The 19,776-nt window shown below is 37.7% G+C and overlaps 1 protein-coding gene across 1 annotated transcript; it reads left to right on the top strand.

Annotated features, from left to right (window-relative positions):
* Positions 1-4,913: 4,913 nt before the first annotated feature.
* arl6ip5b (ADP-ribosylation factor-like 6 interacting protein 5b) lies at positions 4,914-19,245 on the top strand. The gene is made up of 3 exons (XM_056733503.1): positions 4,914-5,128; positions 12,614-12,831; positions 18,409-19,245. Exons 1-3 carry the CDS (start codon positions 4,950-4,952, stop codon positions 18,582-18,584), a joined length of 573 nt encoding a protein of 190 aa, XP_056589481.1. The 5' UTR covers positions 4,914-4,949; the 3' UTR covers positions 18,585-19,245.
* The last annotated feature ends 531 nt before the right edge of the window (positions 19,246-19,776 follow it).

Here is a 19,776-nt window from a genome sequence, read left to right on the forward strand (position 1 = left end):
CCGCAGGACGGAACGACCCTGCCCAGAAGACTCATCCTCTTAAATCTCTAATCCATTTTTATACTCAATAAAGTACCGTTACTTGAAGTCTTGTTGTCTGTCTTCTTTGCCTGGCCTCTGTCCGACTCCCCAAGGGTGGTACGGGTCTCAGGGGTGGGCGTAGCCTGATTGGCCCGCCCCGACCTGTGACATGATTTTTAAATGAAAGGTTGCTGTCTAATATAACGCCAAGGTCTTTAACTATATTTGTTGGAGTAACAGTGCAGCCTTCCATTTGCAGGTTATAATCTAAGATATTCTGTTTACGCGTTTTTGGTGCTATAAGTAATATTTCTGTTTTGTAAGAGTTTAAAAGAAGGAAATTAGTAGTCATCTATTGTTTTATATCACCAATGCACTCTGCCAGTTTGGATAGCTTGAAGGAATCATCTGGTCTTGATGAGCTATATAGCTGAGTTTCATATGCATAACAGTGGAAGCTAATTCCATGTTTTCTAATAATGTTGCCAAAGGGCAGCATGTATATGGAGAAAAGCAAGGGTCCGAAAACCGATCCCTGAGGAAATCCATAATTTACTTGCCTTAGATTTGACAATTCCCCATTTAAATGGACATATTGATATCTGTCTGATAAGTAAGATCTGAACCATTGTAGTGTCTGTCCCTGAATACCGGTATAATTGTGCAAACGATCTAATAGTATTTCATGGTCTACAGCACAGGTGTCAAACTCAGTTCCTGGAGGGCCGCAGCTCTGCACAGTTTAGTTCCAACCCTAATCAAACACACTTGATTCAACTAATCAACATCTTCAGGAATACTAGAAACTTCCAACCAGGTGTGGTTTAGAACTGGTTGGAGCTAAACTATGCAGAGCTGCGGCCCTCCAGGAAGTTTGACACCCCTGGTCTACAGTATCGAAAGCAGCAATAAGGTCAAGCATGAGTAAGAGTGAGATGTTACTGTCATGAAACGTGGTGGGGAGGTCCCAAATGCAGGCAGCGGGGAAAACTGGGTTAACAATTTTTATTAAACAATAAAACACAAAACAAAGACCCACAATGGGGTAAAACAGGAAAAACAGGCAAAAACTGGAACGGAGTCAGACTGTGCTAAACTAACAGACACTAAATATAAACTTGACAAGACCACGGTAAACTAACAATAAACTGGACTTACTTGACAAGGAGTGAATCTAATACATAGCAGTACAATGTGCAGTGGCAATCAAACACACACAGGCACATACAAGTACATACAAGGGGAGTATTTATGGGGAACAAACACAGGATGATTAATAGGGAGCAGGTGACGGGTGTTAAGGGAAGGCTTACGAGACAAAAGGACGGGTAACACCGACGAGACACGAGAAAGCAAATGGAAAGCCAATATATAAACAAAGCCGTGTCTTTCTCACACAAAACCCAAGGCAATGCTATGACTCAACCACAAGACCAAGAATAAACATGACATGATGGTGGAATCGTGACAGGTACCTTTATCTGATGCAATAAGAAGGTCATTTGTAATTTTAACGAGCGCAGTTTCAGTGCTATGATGCGGTCTAAAGCCAGACTGAAACTTTTCGTGTATGTCATTATTTTGTAGGAAAGAGCACAACTGAGTGGACACTACTTTTTCGAGTATTTAAGACATGTACGGGAGATTTAAAATCAGTCTATAGCTTCCAAGTTCATTGGGGTCTAAGTTTGTTTTTTGATAAGAGGCTTAATTACTGCCAGTTGAAAAGGTCCTGGGACATGGCCTAGATTAATTAATTGAGTTGATAATGTTATTGTGGCAAGGGGGACGTGGTTCAGCACGATCTGTGCGGAGAGAGAGAGAGACGGGAGAAGAACGGTGAGTAAGCAGATCAATGGCATATTGAAAACACCTGCTTCTCATTGTATTAATTGGCAAGGAGACGCTTTAAAAGCCAGCGGAGAAGAAGGAAGAGGAGAGAGAGACCGGCTGGGAAACGGACCACGAAAGAAGCCTCGAGACGTTGCGACCAGGATTATATGAAGGAATCGTGCTCGACAAAGAGTTGTATGAAGTGATTGTGTATACGAGAAGTTGTAAACCCGGAAGTGATTGTAATAAAAAGAATCTTACGTTTCCCAGCCACGCCGACCCCACCTCCTTTCTTCCTTACAAGCGAACTTTGTTACAGTTATAAATGGGCTCAATTGCAACAGGTCTTTTACAATTTACAACTCTTTTAATAATTTAGTTGGAATGGGGTCTAATAAGCATGTTGTCGGTTTGGATGTTGCAATAAGTTTAATTAAATCTTCCTGTTTTATAGGTGAAAAACACTGTGGCTTTTCTTTTGTTGCGATTGTTGATACTAATTCATCAGACACACTTGGAGGTTGGGTTTTAACTAAGTTGTCTCCTTTTTTTTTTTTCTCTGTAAAAAAAATCATGAATTCATTGCTACCAAGGTGCGACGAAATTGCCAGGTCAGGTGAAGTCTGTTTGTTTGTTAGTTTAGCAATTGTGCTAAATAAAAACCTTAAAATTTTTTGTTAGTTTCCATACGGTTACGGAGGTGCTCAGCTTTTGCTGCTTTTAGTGCCTTTTTATAACAGTTTGCACTCTGTTTCCATTCAATTTTAAAGACCTCTAATTGGGTTTGTTTCCATTTGCGCTCCAGTTTACGCGTTTCTCTTTTTAGGGCGCAAATTGTGCTATTGTACCATGGTGCTATGATCTTTTCATTAATCTTATTTGACTTCATAGGTGCGACTGCTTCTATTGTATTTCGAGAAAATAGTGCCAATGTTGCTGGTCATGTCATCGAGCGATTCTGTATTTATTGGCAAGGTTATTAAAGGAGTCAGATCTGGCAAGTTCTGTACGAAACTTTACGAGTTGTTGTTGATGTTATTTAAATGACCAGTGTGTATTTTTCTGGATGATCTCTTGACAGAAATGCAATATAATATACCTAACTATGTGTTCACATGTGTATAAAACCTTACATAATGAAGCTATTTTTTACCTACATACAGCGTTTGTCCCCTTGCATGGCATGTTGTTTACATGCTGTTTCCAAGGTAGCCCTAAACAGACAAACTGCTCTACAGAACTTGTTTTTTAAATACTTTATCTAATTCGGGAAAGAAACGAAAACGTGACAACATCTTAATCCTCAATCGGCCTCCGTAGAGCTTCGAAAGGGAGGGGTGGAGTGAACGTTTGGTTGCATTTCGGAACCTCACTGCCAGATGCCGCTAAAAATTACACACAGCACCTTTAACAACATAAACAACAATAAAAGTAATAGTGATAAGTGTCAAGTGCGCTGGTAGAAGAAAGCGTACTCCAAAGGATAAATCAAAATAAAGAACTTTTAATAAAACAAACCAACGGTTTACATGAAACCAGGAACAACACACACAGTAACGTTAAACAATAGCAGACAACAAACTGAGGAAAACACAGGGCTTAAATACAAGGGTAAACTTAATCGAGGGAAACTGAAACAGGTGAGGGACTAATTAAGTAATAATGAAATCAGACACAGAAGGAAAAAAACAACCAAAACATAAAACAACTGTGACATTACCCCCCCCTCTAAAAGGCACGTCCTCGCGCCTAAAAAGGTTCAAGTGGGGGTGGGCCCCGTGGAAGCCGTTGCAGGGAACACAGGTGTGGGGACGGGAGGCCCCCAGGACGACACACCCAGCTCGGGAGATCCAGAGGGCGCCGGCCTTTCGGGAGGCCGGGAGTGCGCCGGCTGCTCGAGAGCCTGAAGGGTGCCGGCCGCTCGGGAGGCCTGGAGGGCCCCGGCCGCACCGAGAGCCCGACGACCGATCTAGCCGATCAGGCTAACCCTCCCTTTTGGTGTCCCCCCAAAAAGATTTGGGCTGAATCTAGGTGATCATAGGGAGGTCGGATGGGACCTGCTGGGCAGCGGGCTCTGGCGCCTGGGGAGCGGGCACTGGCGGCTGGGCAGGGGGCTCTGTTCAGTTATAAGATGTTATAAAATGTTATAAAAAATCTGTGCAGTAACATGATTTATTCATTTAAGATTGAGTCCCTAGGGAATATGGGCAGGACCTTGAAACCGGACTGCACTTCGTGCCCACTACTGTGCATGCCCTGGCTAAGTAAGCGCCCATCGTCAGACATTTAACGATATGTTCGTTACAATGGAAGGAAGCGGATACCGTCTATGATTCAGACCACCAGTGACTGTTTTGCCAGTCTCTCGCTACAAGGTCTGTGGAAGGCGTTGCTAGCTTTGGTTGTCCTAGAAGTATTCATAAACAAACTTGCAGTAACAGAGGAGATACGGATGATGTGAGCTCCGCAGCTGTACTCCTATTGGTAGTCGCTCCCGAAAGTTGCTCATCATTTCAAAATCATCATAAAGTTGACCAAATCTCAATGATCTTATATATCAATCCTTATATTTAACTCACAGGGCCTGAATACGCATTATGTGAAAAACTGGTGACAACATTCATGAAATGAACATGACGTACATTCAATTTAAGGATTTTGTACTTTTTTTCTCGCTGTTCAACCAAAATATACTTTATGTGTTATATATCACAACAACTTTTGCTTATCTAAACTAATGGTCACATATAGACGTTAATATTCAGAAATAAAAAAATATTTATGACGTATGCGACGAAGTACTAATAGACGACTGTGATTCGTCCATTCCAGAAAGCGTGGAGATATGTAACAGATACCACATGGCAACATATCATCGCTATTACTTTAGCAACAGTCGGAACAGGATTTTATAAAAAATAATCACCATATTAATGGCACTGAGAAACGTGTACAGACAAGAAAATGACAAGATAAAGTGAAATATAAATCAGATACAATTTTCGTGACCTTAAGCTCCACCCACTTGATGGTGCGTGTCAGAGCATTGCTGTGTGAATGACAGTGTCAGTGTTTGGGTAGCATCCGGTAGCATCATGTCAGGGATGGAAATCGGACCGCTGAGACCCTGGGAGGATTTTTTTCCGGGTGTTGACAGATTCTCTAAACCTGATGTATCTGATTTGAGCAAATGGAATAATAGAGTGATCAGTAATCTGCTCTATTATCAGACGAATTATTTTGCTGCTGCCATCGTCGTGATTTTGATTGTCGGGTAAGTTAAGATTGAATAGCTATATAACAAGTTAGCTTTATTGTCTACTGGTGGATTGCTAAAGCATTTTACAAAGTTGTTGGTATTGAATATATTTGTGTATATCTAGCTTGTCGAGCTACCATTAAGGACGCCCTTTAGTCCGATGCAGTATTTCAAAGCAGAATTTGATCAAATTACTTTGTGTTTTGTTAACCATGACGTGTGAAATTCTCTTGTAAAAGTCGTTGATATGTGGAATGTTTTTTAAAACGGACCCACCCTTTTTCAGCTGGGTGTTTCCAGTCATGTAAAGTCACAGGCCTTTTCGCGCAGACAGCGTGGAAACTTACTTGTTACATTAAAATAAAAACCTTTTAAATATCTGGACTAATAGCTAAAATAACAAAAATATTATATAAAAGTATATTTGTCACACTGCAAACACACAATACAATTTTAAATACTACAATAAAAGTGAGCACTAATAAAAATATTTATAACAACAACATTGAAATCATATATAACCATAAACTAGCAGCAGGTATAGGCCAAAGCACAGAAGCTGCAGCATGTATGAGGAAAGGTTCAGAAGAACAAAAGGTGAATCACTAAAGTAACAAAAATGCCTACGGTTGTGCACACATTGTATTCCGAGCAATTACAAAAAAAACTGCTAAGATATCAAAGCCTATAGATAGAATGACACCAAGCTATAGCGTTTTTTTCTTCATTGCCTTATTGCCTGACAGTTATGCAGTCCATTTATTTCTGTTCACCAACTCATCAAAATCACCAGCTCAGTAGACGATGGCAAATGCTCAGTAGACGATGGCAAATGATCACTACCTCTACTACAGGCAAAATTGATGCAGCTAAAAGCTCGACATAGGACCCCGGGAGCGGGATCAGGAGTTGTAGCAGGCTAGCCGCGCACATACAACGCGAACTTCGGTGGCTTGAAAAGGTTTGAAGAACAGCGATAAAATATGTCCACTGGCATTTCCTGCAATTAATTGTTCTTCTTCTGTTTCTCATATTCGGAATTTCTGCGCAAGAGCCCCCTCTGGCGTTCGGATGTGGCGGCATTTAACCGTAAGTCATTGAGAAACTTAAAACATAAGAAGAATCGCACGATATATCGCCCAGACCTAGTTTGAAGCCTTTCCCCTTTTTGGTTGTCGATGTATGATGTAGTGTTTGGATAATTTGACACACGTTGTTGACCGTAATCCTAGGTGAATCTTTAAACGATTTAGTGAAAAGCTTCATTGTTCACTATGGGTGCTAATTGCACTGGTAACTGAGCTGGCTGAGACAAACTATGGAATTGATCATGCATAGAGTCAATAGAGAGTATGCACTGCAATAGAGAGTATGCTATGCTCTCCCTCTATACTTTGTGTTTTATCATGTTTTGCAAGTTAGCATGCTAACATTAAACCTTCTGAGACTGAATTCAATAAGAAAAATCGTTGCTATTCTCCAGCTCCCAGTAACAAAACACAGATCTAACAAGAATATCTGGCTTGATTGTTTATGATGTTAATAATAAATAAAGTAAACAGGCTTGACCCTCACTCCGAACAAGTTATGTAATAAAATGAAAGTGAAACGAAAGTGACCTATTTGTCAGATATCGTGACCTGTACCCGAAATGTGACCTCTGCTTTTAACATATCCAGATAGTAGTGAACACACGCACAGCAAGTGGTGAGCACACGTACACCCGGAGCAGTGGGCAGCCAGCCATCACTGCAGCGCCCGGGGAGCAAGTAGGGGTAGGGTGCCTTGCTCAAGGGGACCTCAATCATTACCAGCCATTCCTGAGAATCACCAGTCGACTCTCTTACCAATAGGCCACGATTAAAGTAATTATTGTTAATCATTTAACAAATAAATCTCTGTTTATTACACAAAACTATCACAGTATAAAAGTCTCCAAACTCGCTCATGCACATCCTGGAACCAAAATGATGCGCTTAATACATTCGCTTCTACGTTATTAAAAGTCATGCGCATAAGACGCATAATGACACGCTTAATGCACCCGCTTCACTCACGAGCATCCCTGATAGTTCAAATTAGTTATAACACAAAGAGAAGAGATATGTTATGTGTTTAAATCATAGTACATTGCATCCATCCTAAAGTTAAAAAAATAGTTATTGTGTATGAATGACGCATAGACGGCTTCCAGTGCTTGAATCTAATAACGTTACACTCAGCGAGTACAGTCTCCGGCAAAATGCATTTTAAACAAAACCAAAGTCTATGATCTATATTGATAAATATAAATATTGAAAACTTTGGAACGAGTAATGTCCTGACTGTTCCCGGACACACGCATGATGGATTGAGATTGACAGAAGACCGCACCAGCTGAGGTCAGAGTTTTTTAAATATGCTATATTGGTTTATTCCTCACATAAAGCTATCAAAATACATGACATCGAATACAGTGCATGACAACTTTTATGGTAATTTCATGATAGTTAGTCCTTTTTGAAGCTTAGAGTGACATCCACGGGTGTCGCTACGGATCAGATTGAAGGGAACCGTCAGTCTGTTACCCGATCCAGCAAAAATGACCCGTATCGGCCCCAATTCCGATCCAGAGTATCGGATCGGTGCATCCCTAATTAGAATGGAGTTGGACAGACAACTGTAAGCTACCTGATGTGTAATTTAAAATATTTAAACTAGCCTGTGATCTGAGTGCACTAAGGAACATATACAAATTATATTTTCTTTCTTTATATTATAAAATCATTACAGATTATGTGAAGAAGTGATAAATAAGACGTGACAATTCTAAGGTCTTCTGTAGCGGTAATTTATCCTTGTGTTTTTTAAAGAAGATTTATTCTTATTAAAAGTATGAATATTCAAATAGTATTTTTAATATTCGAATAGTTTTTGCGGGTCAAATATTCAAACATTCGTGCACTCGTCCCTAATTTAAAATTAGCAAAGTGAAATTATGAAAAATTACAAACTGTACATATCAAATCTGCATAATCCATTGAACAGAAAGAGATATAACAGCAACCCTTGATCCAGGTATTAAACCAGTCCTAAGTAGCACGGGAACATTTTAAGTAAAAGACTAAAAAAAATACATTGTATGGGTCAAAATTATAGAATTTTCTTTTATGCCTAAAATCATTAGGATATTAAGTAAAGATCATGTTCCATGAAGATATTTTGTAAATTTCCTACCGTAAATATAATTTTTTTTTTTATTTTTGTGAGTGGATGGCCTGCCACAGTGTCCCTGATTAAAAACTTTCAAGGCAATTTTCTCAACATTTAGTTCTTTGCACTCTCAGATTCCTGAGTTTTAAACGGTTGTATCTCAACCAGATATCGACCAATTCTAATAATCTCATACACCAATAGACAGCTTTCAGCTTTCAGATTATGTCAAAAGCTCAATTTCGAAAATTTGACCCATGAGACTGGTTTTGTTGTCCAGGGTCAAATATCTGATCAAAATGCACTAATAGTCAAAAAGTTATACAATACTCTGGTCGATCGGTTGCAGTCCCCTGCTGGAGACTCAGAAATTGGTTGATCTGTTGTTGTCTCTCTGGAACGCTGACCAAATCTGTCTGTTAAAGGGTACTTTTAAACCTTTTAGGACTAAAACATTTGAACTTGACATTGATATTTCGTGGAATTACGGCTACTGATATTTATTTTGTAGCTGATTTCAGGCCGGGAGAAATACACATAGCAAAGCCGTAAGTAAACATTTTCTTCTCATGCAAAAAACGTTTAGTGGTTTAACAAACAAAATTTTACATTGCTTTTCTAAATGTTTACAGTGTTAACAATACTTTAATCTATAAATTTGTTTCAAATACATCTGCGTAGAATGTTTAAAGAAATAAGGTTACAAAACGCTGGGGAAACTTAACATTTACATAACAGGGCTCCAGACAAATCAGTTAAGGAGCCATTGGCTCCAATAGAGAAAAAACACAAGCACCAAATATTTTTTATAAGAGCCACATGAACATGAATTTACATTTTTAAATGACAAACTTTTAGTTATTGTGTTGTATGTATATCTTCCCTCTCATAGGTTTTGTTCACATAACCTTTGTTTCAGGGATGCACCGATGTGTAAATTTTGGCCGATAACTGATAATTCTTTTACACTGGAAGCCAATAACCAATGTATCTAAATGTTAATATAAAATTCCCTAATTCTGAAACAAAAGGCAAAAATGTGGACAACTGCATTTATTTGAAAACATTCACTGCAGAAAACAAGGTAACCATTAGTTCTCTTTTATCCCCTGAAAATCATGTACCAAGCCTGCTTTACACTAGTTAACAATTCTTAAACCTTCAATTTCTTAATAAACAAATAATAGATGTTCTTCCAGAGCAACCCAGAAAAGTTTTCTTCATAGCCACATGTCTAACAGGTCTCAAGACAGAAAGCATACAGACAGCAGTCTGAATCAAACAATAAGCTTTTGTTTCTATAATTTACACATTCATAAATACTGTATCTACAATACTGTATGTACATCAACCATGTTTTGCTAATAGCAGTAAGTGAACGATTGCAACAGAAAGCCAGTATTGTATTTAACTATGAGCAGCATTTCGTTTATAACATCTCAAATATCACATTGTTCGTTCTCAGGCTAAAAATCTGTCACGACAAACAGAGCATCATAGCAATTTGTCATGTTGTGTTTGTATATTTGTCAATGACAATCGCTGAAATCCACAGAATTTCATGGAGTTTTCTGTGGAACGCAGCCTCTTGTGTCTGTCGCTAGAGCACCTCTTGGGGTCGGGAGTGAGGTTAACATGCACAGCTCTCTCTTCCTTAGGCATTCGGTACACTGGATTTTTTTAAGTACGGCGCTTCAATTGGAACAATTTAAAGATGAGTAAATTTGCATGGTCACCAGTTGCGATCTCTGCAAAAAATCACTTTTGTCGCAAATGCGACCGTTTTAGTCGCAGTCTGGAGCCATGCGTTACATGTAAATGTTTAGAAAATCGGTATAACACTAGTTTGGTATGGGTCAACCAAAACAACTTGCCTAAGTCTAATATGAAATGGCTTGCAAACATCCACATTTCAGTATTCCCAGAACCAGCGACAAGAAGTTGCAACTGAAGTTTACGTTTTTCGAGCATCACGTGATTTATGGAGCCTTCAGATAGTTCCAGTAAGTTATGTTTTTTCCTTTGATTCTTTATTTCTTTACATTTTTATTCATTAAATTTCTTCAGCCACAGCTCCATGCGGTAGTAGTAACTTGCAGGAACTATTGAGATGAAAAGCATTGCTATGAAAAAACTGTTCCATTGTAGTCAACGGAGTTGATGCAACTCTGTCTCTCAATTTAATCTGAGTATTCTGTTGACTATTTTAGTTTTAAGACAGTATTGAATGAAGCTCTGTTGCTACCACCTCATAAAAATCAAAGAACTTTTATATATCGTACTTTTAATATTTTAATGTAATGCTGCTAGTACAAAACAAAACCTTTGTAGTTCACATTTGCTACACTGTTACTAGTTGGCTACTAGATTTAGTATAATGGTGCATTAAGGTGAATAGTATAATAACAATAATACAAATAATTGAAATAAAGGGAACAGTTTAGATTCATTCTACACAACGCACAGCATTTCAGCGTTGGTCCTGTTCATACAAATAGTAGCTTTGTGAAAAGGTTCTGTCCTTTTTGTAAGTAGACCATGGCTATGGACTAGGGTTGGGAATTGAAAGGCTAGGAATTGGACTGGAATCGATAAGAATAGGAATCGGAATTCTTCTGTTCTGATCAATTCCTGTGTGCATAATTTTAAGAAATGCACATGTGTTAATTTGTGATATGCTGGTATCTCAATAAAAGCCCTTATGAAAATTAAATATATCTTTACTTTAGTAAGCATAGTTTAACTATAGTTTTTGCAGTAACCACAAATTCACCATAGTTTCATTAGTGTAAATCGGTTTAACCATGATATAGTTAAAGTATAGGAACACAAATTAATATGATATTATGACAAAACATGGTTGTTATGTGACTGTGTTCACAAATATATACAGCGGGGAAAATAAGTATTTGACACATCAGCATTTTTATCAGTAAGGGGATTTCTAAGTGGGCTATTGACACAAAATTTCCACCAGATGTAGCCATCAAGCCAAATATTGAATTCATGCAAAGAAATCAGAACATTTGAGTATACAAGTTCAGTCATAATAAATAAAGTGAAATGACACGGAATAAGTATTGAACACATGAAGGTAACAAGGTGCAAAATGGCATAGAAAGCCAGGAGATCACCTGAAATCTGTCAGTATTGAGAGAGAACCCCTTCCCCATATCAGTACTAATTCATATCAGCTGCTTTAGTCCTAATTGATGGGCTATAAAGGCTTCTCATTACCTAGGAGGCACACAGGAAAGACTTCATGATGGGTAAAAGCAAAGATATCTCTGTAGATCTTCGTAATCTTATTGTTGAAAAGCATTGTGATCGTAATGGTTATAGGCGCATTTCCAGAATGCTGAATGTTCCTGTGAGCACTGTGGGAGTCATTATCCGGAAATGGAAAGAGCATCAGTTCACCATAAACCGGCCACGATCAGGTGCTCCATGTAAGATCCCTGTCCGAGGAGTCCAAAGAATAATCAGGAGAGTTCTCCAAGAGCCAAGAACCACTCGGGCAGCACTTCAGGAAGACCTTGCATCAGCAGGTACTGTTGTTTCAAAGAAAACTTTAAGCAATGCACTGAACCGCCATGGCATCCATGCACGCTCACCAGGCAAGACTCCATCGCTGAACAAAAAGCATGTTGAGGCTCGGTTAAAGTTTGCGAAAGAGCATTTGAGAAGCCTGTGGATTATTGTGAGACTATAGTATGGTCAGATGAAAGCAAAATTGAACTTTTTGGCAGTCATTCTACACACCATGTTTGGAAAAGAAATGGCACTGCCCACCACCCCAAGAACACCATACCAGTTAAGTTTGGGGGTGGAAGCATCAGGGTTTGGGGCTGCTTTTCATAAAGGGGTACTGGCAGACTTCATATTATTGAAGGCAGGATGAATGGAGAACTGTACCAGGACATTCTGTATAAAAATCTGCTGCCATCTACCAGAAAGCAGAAAATGAAAAGAGGGCGGACATTTCAGCAAGACAATGATCCCAAACACAAGGCCAAGGACATAATGAAGTGGTTTCAAAAAGAAAATCAAGCTGCTTGAATGGCCAGTCAATCACCTGACCTAAATCCCATAGAAAATCTATGCAGAGAACTAATGGAAATTTTGTGTCAATAGCCCACCTAGAAATCCCCTTACTAATGCTGATGTGTCAAATACTTATTTTCCCCGCTGTATATTTTTTGTTAACCAGTCAATAAGCAGGCTAAATGACCATACAGGTTGATATCTAAATAGTGTTTTTCACTATTGTGCATTAAATTACCTAATGATTTTTTTTTAATTCTGCAGTGTTCTGAACCCCTTGGGCATGTTTCTTGGTGGCGCTGTTGTAGCTCTGGTCTTCATGGGTTCTGTGTGGGCTGGAGAGAACCAGACTGTGATCAAGAACTTTAAGAGGAAGAATCCGACTCTGTTTGTGGTTGCTGTTATGGGAATCAGCTACTTCCTGCTATCCTTGTGTGGAGGGGTGATGGTTTTTCTCTTTGGTATTACATTTCCCATGCTATGTGAGTACCAGATCCTTCTATTCTGCTTATGATTATCATCACATTTATCCTTGAAAGTATTTAGTGGAACAGCAAGATAGAATGTGTTTGTTTGAACATAGTAAGCACCATCAGGAAAAATACAACAGGACACTGATCTGATGAAAGTAGCGCCAAAAGTACTATTCATTTGTGAAAGTGAAAAACAGGTTATGCCCCTTTAACCAGCAATTGCAATCAAAAAAGAAAACGGCTTTTTAATTTTGCTAGAGGAATTTCACAACAACGGCCACTTTCAGTAACAAAGCAATGTGATCTAATTAATTTCAATGGATGGTATAAAAACTATATTCAAACCGGAGTATCGAATGCCTCTCCCCCACTACTGCTCTGGCCCAGCCCTGGTTTATTGTTGAGGTTTACTTAATTTTACCTTATGCCAAAAACCAAAATTTCTTTCTTGACATTTGATTAAATATGATTCAGGAACGGTTGCGTTAGACTTAATGCAGGGCTATGCAGATTGTTTGGCGCATCACATTAACAGCAGGAGCAATTCAAAAGCATGAAGCAGTCACGCTCTCACAATAGGGCTTTATTAGGGACACAATAGGGATTATTTTAGTAATCGAGAATTCTACAGATTTTTCCATCGATTAATTGGGTGTTCGGATAATAAATACTTTTTCTTTATTAAAGAGAAGTACTAAACATACAAGATAATAGGGATGAGCGAGTACAGAATTATCTGTATCTGTATCTGATAACCATATGAATTATCTGTATCCGTATCTGTACTCGGACTGGGCGGGGCCTAACCAGGAAGTGGGCGGAATTTAACCCGGAAATTGGGTCGGGTTGTCTTGAGATGGGCGCCCCGCCCCGTTTTAACCGGTATGTTATTTTAAGCATGCAATTGATATGGGTTGATCAGAAATTGTTATATTTAATGCTGATTAGAAAAATATTTACATGACAGCATCAGCATTGAGCTTCAGATCAATGGTTTTGATCACGATGACAAACAAACTATATACAGAATAAGTTTTGCAACAATGAATACAACAAATGCGGTTGCAATTATGAAGTAAAATCTAATGAACAAGAGTTTTCATCTCAACATAACTTTATTTTTTTAACTTTTAATTAAAAACTGGTTAGAGCCAGCTGACGGTTTAAAAAAGACAGGCAGAGACGCAACGCGAGTCGCATTCTACCAAGCACCACGTCTGAACAAACCCCACGTTTACCAAACTCTACTGGTTAATAATTAAGTACCACAAACCGAAATAAAAAACAAACCTGAAGCTGAAGAAACCCTAAACGTTAACGGAAAAGACCCGCGAACCTGAGTGACTGAGGGAGAGACGGAGAGGGAGAGCTGCAGACACAGTCAGCAACACAATACATCTGTATGTGTGTAGGGGTGTGGCGCTGTGACTATCACAGATCGCAGACACAGTCAGCTACCCAATGAGGATTTTTATTCAATCCGAGCACAGATATTGACTCGTATAATACTCGTACTCGGCAAAAGTGCTTTATCCGTACCGGATACTCGTTTCAGCCGAGTATCCGGCTCAACTCTACAAGATAACATAAGACAGGTCTTTTAAAATGGAACAACTATTTTGTTTCCTTTTAAGAAAGAACATAATTTTATTGCTGAAATTGTATACATTAAAATCTGTGAAAAGTAAACCCATTTAATACTCAATTTAATAATCAAAATGCAATATAATACAAATGTATAAATAAGAAAACATTAATAAAATAGAAAGTGTAATTACAAAGGTAAACAACTAACTTCAGTTTATGCATGATGCATTTAGTTTATCTAAATTAGTTTGTTTCTTTTTTTTTACTATTAAATAAATGGTAATATATTTAGCACAGAGGCATACAAATTCATGAGCATCACACGTATAGCACGTTAAACTGTGCAGTTCATTCATTCAGACATGCAGAACAGCCAGATCACATGTTTAAATAACAGGATTCGGCATCCACTAGTCTTCATCTCGTTTTATGGACTCAATGCAGCCGGAAAACAAGTTTCACTCACAAAAAAGACTAAAACTAATTAGATTAGATTAGATTCAACTTTATTGTCATAACACATATACAAGTACAGTGTAACGAAATGTAGTTTAGGTCTAACCAGAAGTGCAATTAGCAAGTGCAGGATATACAGTGTGAATAAATACAGAATACAATATTAGGAAAATACTATACAATGGGCATGTACTGTGAAAATATGACAGTCGGTATGTACTATGAACAATATAAACAGAAGGCTATATACTGTGAACATTAATGTACGGGTGGTTATGAACAGATAACAATATAGATTATACAATAGTGCAAGGGACTTGAGTGTGCATAAGTTACAGACATTAGCTATTAAAGTTACAGTGCAGTAGATGAGTTGATGCGGTTATTAAAGGTACGGTGCAGTACATGAGTTAATGCAGTTATTGAATTTATAGTGCAATACATGAGTAGATGCAGTTATACGGTTACAGTGCAGTAGATGAGTTAGTGCTAGTGGTCGACCGATTATCGAATTGGCCGATTATCGGCGTCGATATTAAGGATTTAGCCGATAATCGATATCGATCATTTTCAAAGCCGATTTGCCGATAAAGTCATTTAATTTTGAAATGCGCTTTTTGGCTCTGACGCAGCCAAGGATTTAGCGAGAGCAGTCGGAACACGTCACTCTAGGGGTTTGCCTAGAGTAATGCCCGCCCACTGCCCCTCTGATTTGTTGGGACTAAGTCACGAGTCCGGCCAATCAACACGGGAGGCTGCTGAACAGAAAGTCTTTTTTCACTGTCACACCGAAAGCGCTGCTTCGGGTTCATGCTCTATGAGGTAAAGCAGCATCAGACGTTGAAATAAATCTCAATCCACTGCACTGAAGATGCAAAACACTTCAATATAATAAGTGCCTGAATTTCGGAGCAGCTTTGCGGGTTTCCTGTAGGTTCCGCGGGATTTACGCATTATTATCATGTAGATATAATTCACATCCTCAGTATAACAATGATTTGCGCTGCAAGCGAGCAGCACACTGCACACGCGTTTCTTGTAATGTAATAGCTGCCGTTTTGCACGTCACTTAAAATGACGCCATTTCAAAAATACAAGACATTTTAAAGCATAAAGAACTTGAATCGTCGGTCTTCAGTCAGAGCGCTCTCATGCTCATGTTATAGCTTCATGAAAATATTGCGGTCTTTTCAACAACATACACAATAAAGCTATGAAGGCAATTCAATTATTTACACTTAATATATAAATTCAAATTGTGCTAGTTAATCCAATGATTAGCATAATGATTAATTGAAAAGTATTGTATGCAATGTTAAAGTCATCAGAACATATTTATTTCCATAAATAAATATAATTTGTTACATTCAATTCATTTTTTCATTTGTTGCTTGTTGTTTTTTACTGTGTTGCTTGTGGTTTACAAAATGTTCACAGAATTCTGCTGGGTGCTCCCTTCTTTCTTTTATTAGTATTAATATAAGTGTTATGATTAAGATTTCTCAGTCAGAATTAAAAATATTTAAAATGTTTCAGAGCATGTGTTCTTAATTTCTATATAAATTTACGTTTTTACACCATATATATATCGGTTCAAAATATCGGCTATCGGTCTAATTTGCATGGAAATAATCGGTATCGGTATCGGCCTGAAAAATGCATATCGGTCGACCTCTAGTTAGTGCAGTTATTGAAGTTACAGTGCAGTAGATGCCTTAATGCAGTTATGGAAGTTACAGTGCAGTAGATGCGTTAATGCGGTTATTAAGGTTACAGTGCAGTAGATGAGTTAGTGCAGTTATTGAAGTTACAGTGCAGTAGATGCGTTAATGCGGTTATTAAGGTTACAGTGCAGTAGATGAGTTAGTGCAGTTATTGAAGTTACAGTGCAGTAGATGCGTTAATGCGGTTATTAAGGTTACAGTGCAGTAGATGCGTTAATGCGGTTATTAAAGTTACAGTGCAGTAGATGAGTAGATGCAGTTAGTTATGCAATAGATGCAGTAATGCAATAGATGAGTTACAGTACAGTAGAGAAGTTGGTGCAGTTATTGAAGTTACAGTGCAGTAGACGAGGTAATGCAGTTATGAGAGTAGTCCATTAGTGCAAATGAGCATTCAGTGTAATTACTGGTGTGCAAGTGAGCAGTATAGAGTGCAAATGATGCTATGTGTGTGTAAACAGTCAGGTAGAGCAGATAACATGAAGTACTGGTGTGTACAGTTCAGTCATGCATGGCAGCCCTGTAGTGCAATGTAAACAATGTAATAGCAGCATTACAGTTAAAGTTATGAGGGGTAGTGGAATCAGTGGGGAGCAGATTAATTAAAATAGCAGTCCACCGATTCAATAAGCTATCACTTATTTATCAGCATGAAAGTATGTGCAACCATGTGAACAGACTAAAATGGTGAATGGACTTTAGAGCCCTGTAACATGTATGGAGTTTAGCGGGCTGTGCGTTAGTAATAACGTTACGTGGGGAAACGCGGTGCTCTGTGTGTACTCTAGTTAAATGGTTTAAACAAAGCTTTTATTAGCAATTATTGTTGCCTCAATGATTTTTCGTATTCTAATTATTCGACTTATTAGACAAATCGTTTCAGCCATATCTCACCATACTTCTATCTTTAAAAAAAAGAAACGTTGCTCTGTATGCTGTGGTAGGCTACATGAGACCAGTTTTACTGCTCTTATGCTTTTTGATGTCCTTATGTTGTTCAAATTGCTTCCATTGTTTACCTTATTTATTTGTAAATCGCGTTGGATAAACCATTATTGTAATTTGATGAGCCAAACAATCTGCAGCTTTTGTTCCTGAAAACATTGATTAGCTTGTTCAGTTTTTTTTTCTGGGTTAGGGCTAAATTTCACGTGAATATTGATATAGCGAGCCAAATTTGAGTACCACTGATACAGAGAAAGACATTAATAATTAAGATTTTTCAACAGGATCATTTCAAAATTATGGCCCCCTTAAACAAAAAATGTGTTGCATAATCTATAGAGGTAATCTCTACAAAAAAGCAATTTCTGTAGCGGTTGACATGACCTCTTCATATGTTAACAGTTAGTTTGGCCTGTTCGAACTGAGCATAATCTAGTTTTCTCTGTTTTGTGAAGAGCCTTCACCAAACGTAAGCTCTTTTAATGGAATTAAATTCAGGGTTTATACCTCTTCATAACACAGCTTTGTGACATTGGATTGAATAAATTTTATGAATTCAGGATCAAACCCATTCAGGAGTTTTACTACCTTATTTGCACTGCCTTCTGGGCTGGTAGAGATATTAAGTGGGTAATACACAGTATGTCCTCAGAAAAGGTCATACAGAAACATATATTTTAATGATAAGTAGTCTTTATGATTAGAAAGTGCCTATTTGTTTTGCAGAGTTACGCTGGAATAAAAACGTATTAAAAAATATCTAATTTTAATACGAAAATACCTCAGTCCCTCAGTGTGGTCCAAGTTGACTTTAATGCAGTCATTTTTCAGAGAGTTGTTGCTGGTGCCTTACTGTTGTCTTTTACTTCTTCAGTGATTCTCATCCATGCTTCTCTGAGACTTCGCAGCATGAAGAACAAGTTGGAGAACAAAATTGAGGTTGTCGGCCTAAAGAAGACACCAATGGGAGTCATAATGGATCTCTTGGATCAACAAGAAGAAAAAATCAACAAAATCCAGGATTTCTTGGAGAGTAAGCTAAAAGATTGAGCATCAAAGACATAAATGTGTTTTTGTTTATTATTGTGAATATTCTCACAACAGCGAGATCCCTTTCTAATATACCAAAGTATGTTAAATCATCCATCTTTATTCCTTGACCATTAATTTTAATGTATGATAAAAAATCTATTTAATGGTGTTTTTATTTCTTGCTATGGTAAAAAAAAATATGTTTACATTCAGTCATTTTGCAGATGCTTTTATCCAAAGCATATTGCAAATCAGAGATCTTAACATTATGTCAATGAGCCAACAATAATTGCAGATTGGAAAGCTTAGGAAACTGCGTTTTGTTCTACATTGGACTCATAAATTTGTCACTATGCATGCAGAGCTTGAAGATATGTTGTTTTTGTTTTCATTGAGAATGTTCATAATCATGTAACCTATATGAATCTGGAAAGATATGGGCAATTGTAGAAGGCACTTAGAGATTTTTTTTTATTTTTAAATATATAGTTATGGTTTTAGATCCACTTTCTCCCTAGGACAATCACTCTTATGTTGCAAATTCATGATGTAATAAAAAAAAAGTTTGTTTATGTCCCAATATGCGAATCTATATGATGCCATTGATAGGAATGGTTTTACTCAAAATTTTGTTCAACCAACAGGATTTGTCACTCTTAAATAAAAAGAGCCAAACAAGTTTTTTAGTAAACAAACCTTTATATGCTTTTATTTGTTAATGTATGATGATTTTGTAAGCCTTAATACATTTATTAACAATAATAAATATTGGGGTACCTAGCATCAGTGAAGTACCATTCCATTTGTCAGAAATCAGGCTTTTGAAACATAAGTTAATTGTCCTATATTTTTTTCCTATATTTTTCCCACTCTTCAGAAATGATCTTAGTGTTGCATGGACTTTGAATATTTACATAATATGTTAATGATGATCACAATATTAAAGCCTGGGGATGGTGAAGGGCTTTGACAAAAAATCTTTATAATCTGAAATATTAATTTTTATTTGCCACCTACGTTAGGACTGCCGCTAATAGTTGAAGTAGGTATGCAGATAATGCTTTAAGCATGTTAGCCAATTCATTATTTGTGTCTGTAATTTGCTAAATATTTGTTTGTCATTTTATTGTTTGTCCTGCTCAAACATGCTATTTCATGCATGTGTAATGTAATATGTAATACTCTTTGTGTTGATCATAAACATTTTTAT

Source organism: Triplophysa dalaica, chromosome 20, assembly GCF_015846415.1.
Source record: "Triplophysa dalaica isolate WHDGS20190420 chromosome 20, ASM1584641v1, whole genome shotgun sequence".
NCBI lineage: Eukaryota > Metazoa > Chordata > Actinopteri > Cypriniformes > Nemacheilidae > Triplophysa > Triplophysa dalaica.